The sequence below is a fragment of the Culex quinquefasciatus genome, chromosome 2 (genome assembly GCF_015732765.1).
Source record: "Culex quinquefasciatus strain JHB chromosome 2, VPISU_Cqui_1.0_pri_paternal, whole genome shotgun sequence".
Classification (NCBI taxonomy): domain Eukaryota; kingdom Metazoa; phylum Arthropoda; class Insecta; order Diptera; family Culicidae; genus Culex; species Culex quinquefasciatus.
This window is the reverse complement of record NC_051862.1, coordinates 194,897,218-194,914,821: the sequence shown is the minus strand read 5'-3', so window position 1 is coordinate 194,914,821 and position 17,604 is coordinate 194,897,218. Positions and strand designations below refer to the sequence as shown.

Below are 17,604 nucleotides of genomic sequence, written 5' to 3'. Positions count from 1 at the left end.
CTAAAAATAACCGCTATGCAACTACGCGTGAACCCAAACGAGTTAACATCGCGCGTTTCAAGTACAAATCCAATCAAGATCCTCAAACATCCCGAGTTGCTGCTGATTTCCTGTATTTTTATTTCCCTCAACAGCTTCAACATGCTTTCCTCGAACTTCGACGACGAACGCTCGCGCTCAAAACCTACACAACTTCCGTTGAAGCAAAATCCACCATTGGGGAGGAGTTTTCCCAGGCCACTTTCTCGATGCACTTCCGCCGGGTCGTCTGACAACGCAACAACTTTACTCCATGCAAACATTGTTTCCAATCGAAGACCCGCGCCGGCTTGGGACGTTTTTAAAGTTGATTTAAAACGCTGGCGACCCACTGTCGTAAAAAACACTGTTTTGATTACATGGCAATTTCGGTGCGCCCAAGAACTTGCCAACTTTGTCAACTGACCTGCTCACCGTCAGTGTGAAGTCATAGCTCGTACATTGCAGATCGATTTTTTTTACTAGTTTTGAGACGCGTTCGAGTTCGAAAGTATGACCTATAAAGTGATAGCAGTTTTTGGCCTGGCTTTGATTGGCAGCTGGGCGACGCTAGCTCAGGACAGGGAGTTGGAAGAAGTCCCTTCAGAAGTCTCGACGGAAAAGTCCAACAACATCACCTCGTTCGAGTCATACTTGGTAGCGTGGATTTGAAAAGGTTAAAGAGTTACGCTTTGAAGCTAATTTTGGATTTTTCTGCAGGATGCGTTCAACAAAAAATACTTTGCAAAATATCGCATGGAACGGCGGAGGACGGCGTTCGAGAAGAACCTCGAAGAAATCAACAGCCACAACAGAGAGTTCGAGGAGGGGAAAAGTCAGTTTAGAATGGGGCTGAACAAATTTGCTGATTTGGTGAGTTGAGTGTTGAAGAGAGGTGACTGGTTGTTGCTGTTTAATTTTTTGAAAAAAATACATTTCTCGGATTAGTTTTCAAAAAGCCGTAAAAGCCATTGGTAAACAAAGCCATTTTTGCATCGGTATTCGACCTACTTACGAGAAACCAATATCAAAAATGCTCTAAATTGTTCATTTACACGTCCTTCAACTTGAAGGCTTCAAGTGCCCCATACTTAAAATAAATTAAATTTTGTTTCATTTTCGAGGAAAACGAAAATTAGTGTCAGAGGTCACGGTGGCTCTTACGGCTTTTTGAAAACTTACCCGAGATTTGGACATTTGTTTGAATTTCCAATGAAAATCTCACCACTCGGGTGCACCCTACTTCCCGCAGGACAACGAACTGTACAAGAAGCAGATGGTCCGCATGCGGGACACCAACCACCGCAAGATGGACGTGGAAATCAACGACGAAATCGTGGGCGCCGCTGCGAAGGACGTCCCGGATAGCCTGGACTGGCGAACGAAGGGCTTCGTGACGAGTCCGGTGAACCAAAAGACGTGCGGTTCCTGTTACGCGTTCAGCATTTCGTACGCTATTACGGGCCAAATAATGCAGCGCATCGGGCGGCTGGAGTTTGTGAGTCAACAGCAACTGGTGGACTGCTCGGTCGAGACGGGGAATCAGGTTGGTAGTCAGATTGATTACGTTGCCAAGTTTAAATTAATCAATCAACTGCTCTTTTTTAGGGCTGTGCCGGTGGGTCGTTACGGTACACCCTCAAATATCTGGAGAAATGTGGTGGAATCATGCGACAGGTCGACTATCCGTACACTTCTTCGGTGAGTACAACCAAGCCCTTCTTAGAACATCCAACTTCCAACAGCATTGCCAATCTTGCCACCAACCCATCATCATCGGAAACATCAAATCATCGTTTGTCAAAGGTAATTGGATTCCGAAAAAAAAAAACTTTGTTACGCTACTTCCAGGCACCACGAAGAAGTTCAGGCGGATAAACATGGCTCATTACAAGCAACAATTTGCCACATGCAAAGCGCCCAGAAGTAGCTAGTTCACACGTCGTTCGTTGCTGCGCTCGGTGGAAGGACCTGCAAAGGACCAACTTTTACCTTCTCGCGTGAAAAGCTCTAATGGAATGGATGTTGAATTTTCCGCCTGGCGTGTCGAAGGGTTATTTCTCCTTAGTGCTGCTGCTGCTTCGGAGAATTGGCGAGGAGGAAGACAAAAAGTTGTCCTTTGAAAATTATTTGCGACTGACTAAAGCATTGGAGAAGCAATCGCTTGTTCCTCGGGGGTAGCCCCGAAGACCTGTTAATTGGATGTGATTCATCAATTTGGCGCCTTTTTATGTCGTGGCGTGAGCAGGTGACACTGTCGTTTGTCTTAATTGATAGACATTTTATCAAGGTGGAAAAAACACAATTTTATTAGGTTGTAATAACAGTTTTCCACTGGTACGCGTACTATCCTTTATTTTTTTTTTAAATCGACTGGTATCAAGGAGTCGAAGAAAAACTAAAAGCTTCTCGAGACAATAGAAAATCAAAGTAACCTTCCCTTACTACATGATTAAATCAGTATGAATTCAATATGACCTGCACTTCTAGAAATGGTCCAACCTGATTTTTCTAGAGGACTTTCAATCTCGACGTTGCACTGATTGATTTGATTTCGATGCTTTCAATTATTGTTTTGTTTGATAAACCAATCCTAGCGTTAAGTTTGTAATTAAATTATTATCAATACAGTCAACTTGAGCAATCAGGACAAATTTGAACAGCTGTTCGAGTCGTAATTTATATTCTAAATCTTTTTATTGATGTCGTTAGATCAAACCACCCCTCAAAATTTAGATTCTTTGAAGCTCGAATAAGAAAATTTCAAGCTACCAACAAAAATACAAATTCTATCTTTTGTGGAATTTTTTAAAGAAAAACAGTAGATGGTGTTTTATTATGGGTAAAATTTCAATTGGATCAATTATTGTGATGAAAAGTCTAGCTTATCAAAGTTTTTTCACCCATTGTTTAAAAAATGGCTAGTTAGCTAAAGTGACACATAAATGATCTTTCAGTTTGGCAAACTAGTATATGAGTATAATTGGACGTGATAAAAGCTGGCGCTGTAAAAAGATATTTTGGTCAGGAATGTCAAATTTTGTCAAATTAGTGGCCAATTGGTGGTCGTTATAGTCACATTCTAATGTATGACCACCTGAATTTGATGTATGCTGATGAACGCTGGTAATAATTATCTCGTTTGAAATAAATGAATCAGTTCATCACCAACTAAATTCAAGTTTATGAAAATCGCCTTACAATGAACTCCCCTTCATTCCAACCAAAGCTTTCAGGCGAATTCATTTATCCGAGCTTTTACCATCAAACAAGCAGGTTCCATCTATCGTTGGGGCAACGAAACAGCTCCAAAAGCTTTACCCCAACCCCACTCAACATCCCCCCTTCCACGTACACTAAACCACCAAACACGCAAGCAGTTGCTGAGCGTTTCTTCGCGTGACTTGTGGCCATTTTCGCGCCAACCGGGGAACCCATTCACAGTCGACAAGCGCCGGTAGCTTTCAATTTACGGCACACTCATAGTTTCTCGGGAGCACTTTTGATGCCAGATAGTGACCACGCGAAGGTGTCTTGAGGAATTTGATACCAGACTTTTTCAATAACGGATTTCTACTGGAATCTGGTACAAATGTGCAAAATCAAGGAAAAACAACACAAAAATGTGCAATATCTTAATTTATTTGCATAAAAAAGTGCATTCAAACAACAAAATACAGTTCAACCTACGTATACTCAATGTTTGGCCCGAGGTACTCGACTGGCAGCACTTCCACGTCGTACAGTTGCTTCAGCTTCGGTTTGAGCAGCCGAAGCTTTTTGCGCCCCCTTCCTTTGCCATCGCCGCCACCGCCAGTTGCCCCACCCGGGTCGTTGTTTTGGTCTGTTCCGATCAGCTGATTCTGCTGGAAAATCGATGGGAAATTCAGCGAACCACCTCCACCAGCACTGCTGGGGAAACCATCGCTGCCGGCGGCGCCTGTTGCGCCAAAACCGGTGCCGATGCCTCCACCGCCACTGTCGTCACTGGAAGGTGGAATAAATTTTAGTGATTGTCAGAAGATGGTTAGATAATTTTTAATACGATAAATATAACAATCAAAACTGTATTTTGAATTAAAAAATGAACATGAATACATTTCATGCCTAAAAAATACATACAAAAATATGAATTAAAAAGTATCAAAACACATGAAATATTCTAGAAATTTATTTTGACTTCAATTTTTTTAACTCAAAAAAATTGATAAAATTCAACTAATTTCAAATGAATTTTAAAATGGTGCTAATTTCCAACCATTAAAGATTAAAATATGAAAATCGTCTATCCAGCAATGTCAATTCGATTAGTGTTTATTAGAATTGAACAGTTCTGTTCCAGGATATTACAATTGCAATTCAAAACCTTTCAACCTTTTTTTTGGAGAACCTTTAAACTTTAAACTGAGATAAGCCTTACAAGAAGGGTACATATTTCCATGTTTAGATTTTGCTAGTTGAGTGAACTTTTAGGGAAAATAAATTTTGAGAAAAGACCCTTGATCTATGAATCCAGCCATTTAAAGCTCAAAACTATGAAATATAAGATTCGACGTCAGAAAGTGTTTCAACAGACACCAACTTGATAGAGAACTCGATTTAAAAAAAAAACCTGGTCATATTCTATCACATGTTTATCCTGATACTGAGAAATCGAGTTTTGAATCGAGATGAATACAACATTTGTTGCAATTCCAAAACACTTTTTTGTTTGATTTCAATGTGTTTGGTCAACTCAAAATCAAAACATTGTCGAATAGTAGTACTTTTCGAATCAATTACTGAAAAGTTCAAAATGTCAGTGTCCACATGATTTTATAATGAACTTGACAGCACTGTTAGTTTAATTTTCGTAACCTTACTAAATTAATTCTAAAACAACTCATAATTAAATTTTGGAGATAAAACAACATGAGGGCAATAATGTTGAAACAAGTGATAATAAAATTAAATATTGTTCGCAAAAAATACTTTTGCCTGAACAATTATTACATAGAATTCTCGTGAAAAAATAGCAATGAAATATTTGATTTGATACAGTCCTTCAGACTCGATTATCCGAAGGTCTTGGAAAAAAATCAATTTAAATAATCGAATCTTTGGATAACCGGATCACAAAAAAATGGTCTTTTTATTTGTGACCTTCAAGCTCAAATTTCACCCTTAATATTCTTTAAAGTGAGTCAGAATTTTGAAATCCAAAATGGATCCTACCATCTCGGTGTATTTTTCCGAGAACATTATGATAAAAAAAATCGGCAGGTCTGATATTTGGCACCATGGAAGAAGGGCTCTTTCCCGACATTTTTCGGGGTCCGGCGAAATATTTCGTTGGGGAGTCTAGAGTAACTTTTTTTTTGAAGATTTTTTTTCGATTTTATATGATTTTTCTTCAGAAAAGTCGATGGAAATCGATGGGTTCATGTTCAAATCCATCAAATTTCTAATCAAGAGACTCTAAATTACATATTTGACCTCGGATAAAAAGTTTCCAACCCAAATTTACCAGTTTTCTAGCTTTCCCAAAAATTCAAGCTTGAAACCTCAAAACGATCGAACAAAAATTTTCTTTGTAGAATTTGTCATGAAAATACAGCAGCAGATTGCCCGGATACAAAATCGACCATAAAATATTGCTAAACTTAGAGTTACTCATTTAAAAGCTATTTATTACTCAAAAGGTTCCCAACATTATTTTTATCAATTCTCTGCCATACAATACCAAAATATTTTGAAACATTTTCGAATCAATCACATTGTAGAGAACAATTTCCGTAAAAAAGTATAAATTTTGGTTCAATATAAGTAGAGATATACCCAATTTCGTTAAATAAAAAGTGACTTTCTCCAAAATTTCAGAATGTAATTCCCATTCAAACGATGAACACTGCCTACTAAGATTATTTTAGGATGAAAACATTTTGCTGAAACAACAAACTTATATAAAATTTTGATGAAATTTATGGAAATTATTTTATTAGAATCTTTAAAAACTCAGTAGGCGGTGTTCATCGTTTGAACGGGAATTAAATCCAGAAATTTTGGAGAAAGTCACTTTTTATTTTACGAAATTGACTATATGACTGCTTATATTGAACCATAATTGATACTTTTTTATGGAAATTGTTCTCTACAATGTGATTGATTCGAAAATGTTTTAAAATATTATAGCGTTATATGACAGAAAATTGAAAAAGTAATGTTGGGACCATTTAAGGTAATCAATAGCTTTTTAATGAAATACTCTAAGTTTAGCAATGTGTTATGCTCGAATTTGTATCCGGGAAAACTGCTACTGTATTTCCATGACAAATTGTACAAAACAAAGATTTTTATTCGATCGTTTTGAGCTGTTTTGAAGTTTCAAGCTTGGATTTTGGGGCTATTTTAAAGAAAGCTAAAAAACTGGTAAATTTGGGTTGGAATCTTTTTATCCGAGGCCAAATATGTAATTTAGAGTATCTTGAGGCACATTCATTAGAAATTTGATGGATTTGAACATGAACCCATCGATTTCCATCGACTTATTGAAGAAAAATCATATAAAATCGAAAAAAAATCTTCAAAAAAAAACTCTAGATCCCCCGACGAAATATTTCGCCGGATGATCTAAACGGCCGCAAAATGACGGGAAAGAGCCCTTCTTTCAAGGCGCCAAATATCAAACTTGCCAAAAAAAATTCTTAAGTTTGTTCTAGGAAACACACCGTGACCATATTTAAATTATGAAAACCCCACTAACACAACTCGATTTTTTTTCGAAATTGATGTCATTAAATGCTTCAGTTTCAGCATAATAGATTTAGGCGTCCTGAACAAGCTTAATGCGTACCCTCATATAAGCCCAATATTTAATATTTTATTTATTGGCATTGATTTCACTAAAATAAATTTTGTCGATTGCAGCGTGTTTAGGGAGCCCAAATCTATCATACCTTGAAGAAAATGAAGAAAAATAAAGTTTTGTTATAAATCTTATAAGTAAATTAACCATTATTATTGGGTTCACCATGCCTCAATTTCATTTGCACATTAACACTCAATTTTTTTATTTATGATTTATTTTTCAAATTTCTTAAAGAACTGAAACCCAACAATTTATTTATTTCGAACTTGATAGTGGATTTGAAACTTTTCATAATTTGCTTTAACTGCAACTACTCACGCTTGAATAGCCATTTACGATCAAATGATTTTAAACTTGAATATCGAGCTACGTATGTCTTCACAACTTAACCTCAAAATCTATTCTGATGTATCATCAACAAATTTTGATATTTGGGACTCAAAATAAAATCCCACGACACCAATCATCGCTCCGTCAGAGCTGGTGCAACGTTTCATCCGCCACAAAAAAAATACGCCCATATCTCGCATGTAAGTACCCAATTCCCAGCGACGACACTTGGCGAGTTCAATGTCAAAACTGTATCGATAAAATAACTGCAAACCAAACATGTCCTGTAACGCGAAGGTCCAACAAAACGATACGGTGCTTCATGTATGCCAACTTACTACACCGACTGTCGGGTGCGCGTGTAATAAACAACTATTTTCCCTTCAAAAGCCAACGTCTCAGCCGGAATACGCATCAAATCGAAAACATTTGCATTTATTGCACCCTGCCGATGTATACGACCTATCTTCGTGGGGTCTGGCCCGAAGCCCATTCAGAATGGAAAAGGGTTACATGGAAAACCGCGACTCCGGGCACATGTGTGATCGTCCCATTCCAAGAGACGGGGTTTTCCGAGCATGCGACTCCTTGGTTAGGGGAGGAAAATTTGCCGTTACAGTTTTAGTAACAGTCTCAGTCATAGTTGCAGTCGTATTCATGAAATTCAGAGCCACTAACGAAGTGTTTGAATTGCTCGGCATGTTTTTTTTTAATTCGTACACAAACATCAACCGCAGTTTCAGTCGTAATTTCAGTCGCATTTTCAGTTCCATTCACAGGTTCTATCACCTTAAATCGAAGATCCAATCGCGAATTCAGTCACCGTTTCAGTTCAGTGTTGAATTTTCCTAACCTAACCGAAACTATTCCAAGCAGATTACCCATGTGGTGGTTATTTATGACAGTTGCGTGTGACCACGACGTTTTGGTGTCTTTCGGTGTCGAGACAAGATAACAATCGGTACCAGTGTCACACAAACTCACACAAACATAAATACTCACATGCCACGTGACACGCCGTAAAGCCAACCGACGGACGGACGACGGCTGGCAACAATTTCCAAGGCCGGCTACCAAGGGAAGGCTCCTTTCCGGTTGGGGGAGGTTCAATGTACTTTTCAATTTTATCAACCCGGCATAGAAATAGCAGCCGTCGAGGTCGCAATGTATGTTGGTATGTTGCCTCGTTTTATCTTGTGACAGGATAAAACCAGCGCCAGTTGACTGGTAATTCCTTTTTCCTGTAATACCCCACTCGGGAAGAGTGGGGGTGTGTCGTTTGTAACTAACTTTGCAATGCCATGAAATTCAGGTTAACGTACGGTACGGCGTGAATTTGTATCCACAACTAACAGCAATCGCTCAACCAAAACACGCCACACGTTTACGTTGGGGGCGGTGGCGGTGCGATGCGAAAAGTTATTCCTCAACCCTGAGCTGTGACATAGATGTGTCATTCATTAAACAATAGGTTACCCCTCAAAATCGTAGTGAAAATTGTGGAAAAACGAACAGCGATTGCGAATAAAGTATACACAGCACACACATGTACGTGAGGATATTAAACATCCTTCACATTCGACCATGTCGAAATCAATGGATAAATCAAAATCAAGGAAAATCCTTGCCAGAAACTTGAACCATTCCATTCAGAAACGCCAAGTTTATATTAGATAAATCATTTTACTATTTTATGCTTTTTCTTAAATCAAATTTAAGTTTATTGAACGTTTCTATATAGAGCGTCCAATTTCCCGTCCCGGGAAAAAAAATCCCGGGAATTCCCGGGATTTCCCGGAAAAAAATATTTCCCGTTTCCCGGGAAATTTGTAAATTTCCCGGGAATTCCCGAAATACAAGCAGAAGAATACATTTTCCTACCTTTTTGACATCAATGTTTTGAAATTATACAAAAAATAATAATTGGAGAACCTGATTTGATTTTATTTATTTCCATCTACTGTTAATATTTAACTAATCAGCTTGTCTGTGATTTTCATGCCAAGTTTTAATTCAGATAATATTTATTTCTGAAGCATTTACTAGGAATATTGTTTGCTTATATGTTGGACAACAAAACATACGCTGTTGTGGAATGAACATAAACTATTTTATTTTTGACAACCTTTTTCAATGCTTTTTTGGAAAATCATTTGAAAATAAGATATTTACATCTTCCGGTCAAGATCAACATTGAGATTTGCTTGACTTTTATTTACCTTGAACATGTTGGATGGAAATTTAACTGATATAATCCAATTTTTGAAAAAGGTTTGTGTGAACAGAATATGTTTCTAAGTATTCAAGAAATTACAGATTGATGTTATAAATGTATGAAGCATGTGAGCTACCAAGGGGGGTTATATATGAAAAAAATATCGTTGAATTTCAACCACTTTTGAATACTCAAAAAAAAAATTAATTTAATTGATTTATTAGGCTGAATACCATATCACATAGAAATTAGATTTTCAAGGAAAATTCTACGAATATTTATTTATTCACAAGTAGATTTTTTTGTTTTTTTTTTTAATTTTATTTTTATGGTCACCGAGACAAATTTAAAAGCAATTTTATGGTTGTGGAGCATAGATTTTCACTGTCCAAACACTTTGATTTAAAAAAATCCTTCTCAACAAAAATACTAATAATATTTTTTTCATTTGGGACGTTTTAAAAGATTTAAACATTAGAAAGTTTATATATTTTCTCAAAGTTTCATGATTTTTTACAAGCAGTCAAGCCATTAATTGATCCTCACACTCATTTTGAACATTAAAGTTGCTGTTCTATACAATTTTGTTGCAAAAGATCAATCAGAAACAGGATTAGAATAATATTCGCTAAATTTCAAATTTCCCGGGAATTCCCGGGATTTCCCGGGAAATTTGTTGAAAATTTCCCGTTTCCTGGGAATTTTGTAACCCCGGGAAATTGGACGCTCTATTTCTATATTTTTAAAAAGTAATACTGCAATAATTTTTTTTTGTTATTTTATCTGCAAGAAAGATAGGCTAAAAATATTTTTTTTGCAATTCCGTCGTAAATCTCCTTACTTTTCCTGTCATCGAACGATGAAGCAGCCTACTTTTCTTTACCAAAAATAACAGAATCGAATAGTAATCCTTTTCAAAGTAAATGCTGAAAGTTCTACTTTTCAACACTGAAATGGATGCTGAAAAGTTGAACTTTTTAGCACTTGTTTGGAAAAGTAATACATTTCAATTTTTTTTTTTTTTTGATCCTAGCGATTTATTGACTAAATGCATGGACATTTGACCAATAATTCTGTTCAAAGAGTTTTTTTCGAAACTGCAAAAAATGTTGAATGGAACTCGTTGCAAAATTTGTTTTTTTTTTTCAACTCTCGTCGTATTTATAAATGCAAGACTCGTGCTTAAGAAAGCCTCATTTTACAAATTTTAGAAAATTTTGAGTATTTTTATAAAATGCTGTTTCTAACGATAACTTTTTGAAAACATTTAATTTGATTTTTTTTTAATAATTTTAGATATAAAACGTTTTAGTTTCTCTTTTTTTTAGAAAATATCTGCAAAGTTTTACGGAATGTTATGGTATTTCTCATTAATCAACTCTCCCCCTCCACTCTTCTTTCTAAATTGTCCCTTTAAATCAAAAGGAAACCATTTATTTTTTTTCAAAAAAACTTAATTTTTTATGAAAGTGGAACTGTATTTACCATGAAACAATTTGGCCAATTTTGTTTAAAAATATTATTGGTTTTTATGAAATTTCGATGCACAGAAATTAAAAAAAATATAATGCATTTTAAAGCACTTCTTACCATTGGAATCCCAAAATTAATTTTATAATGTTGCCCACCTCTCGACTGCAACCAAGGGCCAGATACATAGGTTTACAAAAATATGAAAAATGATACCTATTTTTTTTACTCGGATGAATAACATACATTTTTAAGAAAAATTTCTTCGACTTTACATTTAAAAAAATATATTTGAAACATCAAATTGAATTAATTCTCTAAGACTAGCAACATTTGTTGTACGTGTTTCATATTATTGAATTGCATTTTTATTGATTTTATTTTATTCCACACAATACAATTATTACACCTGCCTTCCTCACTCCTTACCAAATATGGATCACTCAAAAATAATTTTCATCTGAAATATATATGTATTTTTTATCAAATCTTCTATATTTTGAACTCGTTCGGAAGGCTTTGTTTATAAGGCACTTTAAAGGTAATCCTTAAAAAATATAATCTGCAATTTAAATCCAAATGGTACGCCAGGGCTTTAACCGTTTACATGAGCCCCATCTACCGTTGTACAAACAAATTTCGTTGACCTTTCAAGGTTCAGTCATATTTCACCTCGGCATGTCACCTCAATAAAGTAAGCTCCAGTAATGAACGGCGACAGTCGTGTCACTAAATTTATTATTCAAATAATCCAGCTCAACCTCTGACAAATGTCCTACACAAATGTCCTGTGACAACTTTTCAAAATAAAAATATGATTCTGTCTGAGTCAATTGATTAAAATAAGTTCAAAATACGAGCCACGTAGCCCAGTGGTAACGCTTCCGCCTCGTAAGCGTTGGATCGGGGTTCAAATCCCGGCTCGGACCAACACAACTGGTGATCTTTTCCCTTCTGGATTCGATTGCTAAGTAAAGGGAAGGTAGTGTATCGTCACAAACTGTTCCCCTCAGGAACAGGGAAAGATTTACTTTACTTAAAAAATAAACATTAAATCATTGCAATGAACCAAATAAAATTGTAAATTAGCAAAGTTGCTAAATCTTTAAAACTACGAATCTACAACAAACAAAAAAAACAATAAACTCACCCGTTGCCCGGTCCCAGCTTCCGGACCCCGGCGTACGCCGACATCCAGGTGCCGACCTTGAGCGCATCCTGGCCACCGTGCTTCTGCGCCTCCCTGCCAAGCAGCAAATCGAACGTCCCCCAAAAGCTGCTGGCATTCATCGTGTGTCCTCAGCGACGTCCTTGCCGTTTTTGCAACCCTTTCCAAATCACTAAAACTAGCTTTTTTTTGTTGTGTATGTGGGATATCCAAGTGCACTTTCCACAGGGACGTCCTTGTCGATATTGGCGTCGTTGTCGTCGTCGCGGTGGCCACACCACGTTCGCCGGTTCTGTTGCCACACGGGGGCGGCGTCCTCGACCCGGCGGGAATATGGCAATATTGTCGAATCGACGAGCCGGAGACCACTTGTACTTGTCGGGACCAACCGATATGGTCGTATAATCACAGTTTAGTAGCTTTTATTGGGCCAATTCAACAGGGTTATTGCTTCGGAGTGCACTTGAAGAAAAGCCGGGACAGACTGGTGACGTCGTTGTCTACAGGTTGGTTGTGTGTGGGATGATGTTCACAAAGGATGTCAACCAATGTTGCAATATCATCACAATAAAAAGATTTGAATATGCACTTCAAAATTGATTCACTTCTTCGTAATCATTCGACATAAGCACTGTTGAAATCTTTAATTTGGGTTTGAACAATAAAACTAGTATTATAACTTGTTGCAAAAAGAAGATTCAGCACGAGTTGTACATTTATTCAGCAAGGTTTATCGAGTTGCTCCGCTAGAATATTGCTTGATATTATTAAAACAAATGCTGAAATGTACTTTTTAGCAACTCCATTGTGAAACTACTTACTATTCCCGTCATTCTCGAATGACGAAATTGTCACAAATTCATCCAAAAATATACAGAAATACAAATATTTTCTTACTTATTTTGTATGATTAGCTCTTAAGACTGTAATGAATAACTAATAATATCAAAAAGTTTCTTTTGACATATTAAAAATGGCTAACATTTCAACAACATTTTAAACAAATCGTAAGGTATTTTAACCATTAGTGAACACCCCTAGTAGAGCCGACGCGCATTTTTCACAATTTTTCAATATTTTAAGCACTTTTTCATAACCCTTCGTACAAAACAATGAAATCTGAAGTCTTCTGAACAATTTTGACTATTTGTTTCATCAGTTATTTGTTTTTGAGCAGAAAAATAGCCATTTGAAAACATTTTTTTTGCCTGTTATGGACCCTCTTTTCCTATAGTGGACCCGGGTCCATTATCCGATAGTGGACCTGGCTGCACTATAGGCAAACTGTTATTTTTATACCAAATTTAACCAATACTTGATGTTTTGATGCATGGTGTAGGTCTAATGATAGATATAATGAATAAAAGATGAATTTTGCTCACTTTTCATCATAAACAAATATGTTTTGTAAACAAATTTGGCTTTAAACAACAAAAAAAACCTACCTTGAAAAACATTTAAACACATTTATTTCCGAATTAGGTCAGAGAAATCGATTTAAAACCACTGTTAACATAAAAATAATTAAAAATGGTAATTTTGATGCAAATTTTTTCCATATTAATTACCGATTATTATCCATATTAATTGACCGAAACTAAAGAATAGATTTGTTTACAGTTTGCTGATAAAACCACGCAAGTTTATTTAAAACAAATGTTTTGTTATTGATGTATTATTATAAAATATCATTTCAAACTGCAATTATGGGTTCAGTTAAGTACTATTTACTATAGTTTTGATTTATTATAAAATATTACGGCTTCAGCATTTTTGTCACTTTTAATATCCTGAGAACAGTTCTTCGCTTTATTTTAGTAAAGTTCCTTAAACTTACATTATTTCGTCTTATTAAAGTTAAATAATCAGTCAAAAATGATTGGATAGTTAATTCAATCATAAAATATAAATGCAGTTTTGTTGTGAAAATGCTAGTGGCCATGGCGGATTTCAGATGTCGAACTCAAAACACTTATTATGGCGAAAAGGACAATTCAATGTCAGTCAACATTGTTTCAAACGATGTTGAACATGCCAAATACAAGATTTGTAGACAAATGTTGTTGCTTGAAATTATGATTTTATTGAAAAACCCCTCAGAGGGTCCACTATAGGAAAGGGGTCCACTAATGGATAACGTACCCTATACAATTCCATAATTTTTTTTCTTGCAATCCTACTAAAATGAATTTTAAGGATGAAAACTAATATCATTTTATTGTAAAACTCAATGGACAACTTTTGAAAGACACTTACAACTTTCTAAAATTTATACACGGAGAAAAAAGAGTTCCCAAAAATGTACCATGAAATTTGAACACTTTGTTCGTGGTTCCCATTTTCATGAACGCTGGTACACGATTTTGGGAACTCTTTTTTCTCCGTGTAAATCAGTTAACACCTTTGTGAACATCCTCCTTCAACCATTTAATATTTTTATGATTCTTACTTTTTCTCATTAACACACTGCAAAAGTCCATAAACCAGTAGGTTTTCTTCACCATCTTCACAGTCTTCACCCTGAAATGATAACTTTAGCCACAGAGCATCCGTAAGTGTTGCACCATCCATCAATCTTTATTAATTTTTCCAACTTACACACCGTTTACTAATTAAAAACAAGCTCTGCTGCCTCCGCTGCATCCTCATCCTCACTTCAACGTCTCACATCTCACACATCGTCGTGATGCCTTCTCACGTGGAACGCTTGTAGGTATCCTTGTACTAGGCGATGTTTCGACTATAAAACCGCGTAATTTACAATCACAATCACAACACCACCAGCAAAACCCATTCCATTAATCAGCCGATTAACTAAGCAGTAACGACGCGCCGTGTCGGATGCAGCACTTGACGCATCGTTGACCGACCAGTAGTGAACACGTGCCCCCTCGGGGGAGGCTCGACGACGTTATCGTAACAAGTTTCGGAGCACGACTAAAGCCGCATCCTCACGAAAGGGTAGACCAAACTTTGACTCCAACCCCCGCTGGCATTGGGTGGCATGCAAACGGGGTTCATGTACTCTCTCTCGCTGTTCGATGTACTTCCCCGTGAATACTTTTTGCTGGCCTCAGCCGTCGCTGGGTTGCGTGTCCCGGTACCGCCGGATGTGGCGCGGAACAGCGCTGGAGGTGCCGAAAAAGCGGGTTACAGTGGCACTGAGAGGATGGTCGTTGTGCTGAGTTTTGTGTTTGGGATTTACTGATCCACTGATAAAACTTCAATTGTAGCTAATTGTTTGTAATGTAACGAGTCAGTCGGCATATCTGGAGCACCGAGCTGTCCAAGTTGTTGAAGTAATACAATACAAACAGGGGAATGAAGCTATTGGAAGTAGGGCATTTCGAAGAGTTCACAGAAAAGTTCTTCATGTAGCTTTCACAGTGTTTACTATCAAGTATCAACATTTCAAGCAACAATCACCTTCTGGTTGATGGCATGTCCGACCAGCGGAGCAACGTGGACCGATCCGGGGTTGGCGGCGACGTACTTGGCCGCTGGAATCGCTCCCAGGTAGTTGTTGTATCCGTAGCCGTACGAGGTCAGCGGAAGTCCCCACGGGTTGACCTTGGCAACGTTGGCCTGGACAACAGTCTTACCGGTGGCTCCATACCATCCGTTGTATCCGTTGTACAGGGAAGCCGCTGGCCAAGCCACCGAGGACCACTTGTTGTATCCGTACGGGTAGGCAGAGATTCCGTGGTCGTTCCAGTTGTTCCACGAGCTCAGACCGTCCCAGGAGTTGAGGCCATTCCAGGCATTCAGGCCATTCCACGAATTGAGTCCGTAAGTGCTGGCTGGCCAGCTGCTTTCCACGTATCCTGCTTGGGCGGCAACGGCCAGGGTGGCGACGAACAGAGCGATGAAGAACTACCGGAAGAAGACAACTCAGCACTGACTTCAAGAAGTACATTAGCGAAGCTTACCTTCATTGTTGTTTCACGGTTGGTTACACTTTGGATCGTCTCCAATCTATTCCTTGCTAGAGCTGTTGGTGATCTATGGCCATTTGGCTCACCAATATGACATTTTATACCATTCTGAGCATACCAACAATTTGAAAGGACGGCCCATCCTTGACTTCTACTTCCTCATAGAAAACCAATTGAACCGTTTCGAAGCAACACTTTCCATTCAACTTCATCCTTCGATGAAGTCGTCACAAATTCAGCAACATTGTTGCCTTAGTAGAAGCAACCCCCACCTTATTGAAGACATTCATCATCCCGGTGTAACGGAATCGCGTGCACCTCCCTCCACCCTGGTGAATTATAGCTTTCACCAGGCAGTTTTTCGCCTGTGTCACGTTTGTGGTTTCTTTCCCTCCCGCTCTTTTTGGCAGGTGTGCCATTTTCACAGCATTCTCACCTTGCCTGATTTGTTGATTCACTAGCCGAATCGGTTACACCTTCGTTTGATGAGACGGAAAAGTGGCACATTCATTTAGTAACCCAAATCAGGGTTATAATAAGCCAGAATCGTATAAAACCTCAAATCTGAACGAAATTAAGTATAGTTCAGCAGCAACTCTCAACACAACTGTTTGATAAGTCCAAAAATCAACCAACCGTTGAAAAAAATGAAGGTAAGACACTTGGACGCGTATTCTTTAAATCAAAACTGAGTTACATTCTTCCTTTAGGTCTTTATCGCTCTGTTCGTCGCCACCCTGGCCGTTGCCACCCAGGCAGGATATGTTCAAAGCAGCTGGCCAGCCAACACCTACGGACTCAACTCGTGGAACGGTCTGAATGCCTGGAATGGCCTCAACTCCTGGGACGGTCTGAGCTCGTGGAACAACTGGAACGATCACGGAATCTCTGCCTACCCGTACGGATACAACAAATGGTCCTCGGCGGCTTGGCCAGCGGCTTCCCTGTACAACGGATACAACGGATGGTACGGCGCCACCGGTAAGACCGTTGTCCAGGCCAACGTTGCCAAGGTCAACCCGTGGGGACTTCCGCTGACCTCGTACGGCTACGGATACAACAACTACCTGGGAGCGGTTCCAGCGGCCAAGTACGTCGCCGCCAACCCCGGCTCGGTCCACGTTGCTCCGCTGGTCGGACATGCCATCAACCAGAAGCTAATCGTTGCTTAATTTTCAAACATCAAAATAAACTCATTGTCCTGTGATCCCAATAAGTGGTTTGATTTTTAACATAACCAGAAATTTTACTCACGCATAGAGAACGCTTTCACGTTCCCACCACTTCAGGGTCAGTTTTCCTGGAATGAGGTCCTACAAACGGAAAAAAATATCCTTTGTTATCTCAATCGTCCGCGCATTAGTTTGCATGAAATATACCTTCATTTCCACAGCCGAGGCTTGCACCTGCTTCGCGGATCTTGCAAATTGGAATTGCACTGGAAAATCTCCAAACAACTATCGAATGGCGGCACTTGGACGCTATCGGCACAGCGTAACGGTAATGAATTAGATCACAACTTATTCTTTACGCGTGCCACGATGACAGATACTGGCTTCGAAATTGCCAACTGATCTGGTTTGTTAAAACGGTTGCTCTGATCTGTTGGACCCATGTTATC

General features: G+C 38.2%; 3 protein-coding genes across 7 annotated transcripts in view; 1 reads left to right on the top strand and 2 right to left on the bottom strand.

Annotated features, from left to right (window-relative positions):
* LOC6034829 overlaps nucleotides 1-14,973 on the bottom strand; it is a 45,643-nt gene extending 30,670 nt beyond the window's left edge. For 2 of the 5 annotated variants that reach the window (XM_038256372.1, XM_038256376.1), the window contains exons 1-4: nucleotides 14,647-14,973; nucleotides 14,498-14,580; nucleotides 12,031-12,548; nucleotides 3,709-4,005 (exon numbers count right to left, since the gene is read on the bottom strand). In XM_038256372.1, the coding sequence (XP_038112300.1) occupies nucleotides 3,709-4,005; nucleotides 12,031-12,170 (437 nt within the window). In that variant the 5' untranslated portion in view covers nucleotides 12,171-12,548; nucleotides 14,498-14,580; nucleotides 14,647-14,973. The remainder of the gene's footprint in view (nucleotides 1-3,708; nucleotides 4,006-12,030; nucleotides 12,549-14,497; nucleotides 14,581-14,646) is intronic. The other 3 variants (XM_038256373.1, XM_038256375.1, XM_038256374.1) reach the window with 3 other exon arrangements.
* A 450-nt stretch (nucleotides 14,974-15,423) lies between these two features.
* LOC6034833 lies at nucleotides 15,424-16,209 on the bottom strand. The gene is made up of 2 exons (XM_001845052.2): nucleotides 15,978-16,209; nucleotides 15,424-15,921 (listed from the first exon to the last, which is right to left on the bottom strand). Exons 1-2 carry the CDS (start codon nucleotides 15,981-15,983, stop codon nucleotides 15,460-15,462), a joined length of 468 nt encoding a protein of 155 aa, XP_001845104.1. The 5' UTR covers nucleotides 15,984-16,209; the 3' UTR covers nucleotides 15,424-15,459.
* Nucleotides 16,210-16,621: 412 nt separating this feature from the next.
* On the top strand, nucleotides 16,622-17,170 carry LOC6034834. The gene is made up of 2 exons (XM_001845053.2): nucleotides 16,622-16,636; nucleotides 16,694-17,170. The coding sequence occupies exons 1-2, from the start codon at nucleotides 16,631-16,633 to the stop codon at nucleotides 17,153-17,155; spliced, it is 468 nt and encodes a 155-aa protein (XP_001845105.2). The 5' UTR covers nucleotides 16,622-16,630; the 3' UTR covers nucleotides 17,156-17,170.
* The last annotated feature ends 434 nt before the right edge of the window (nucleotides 17,171-17,604 follow it).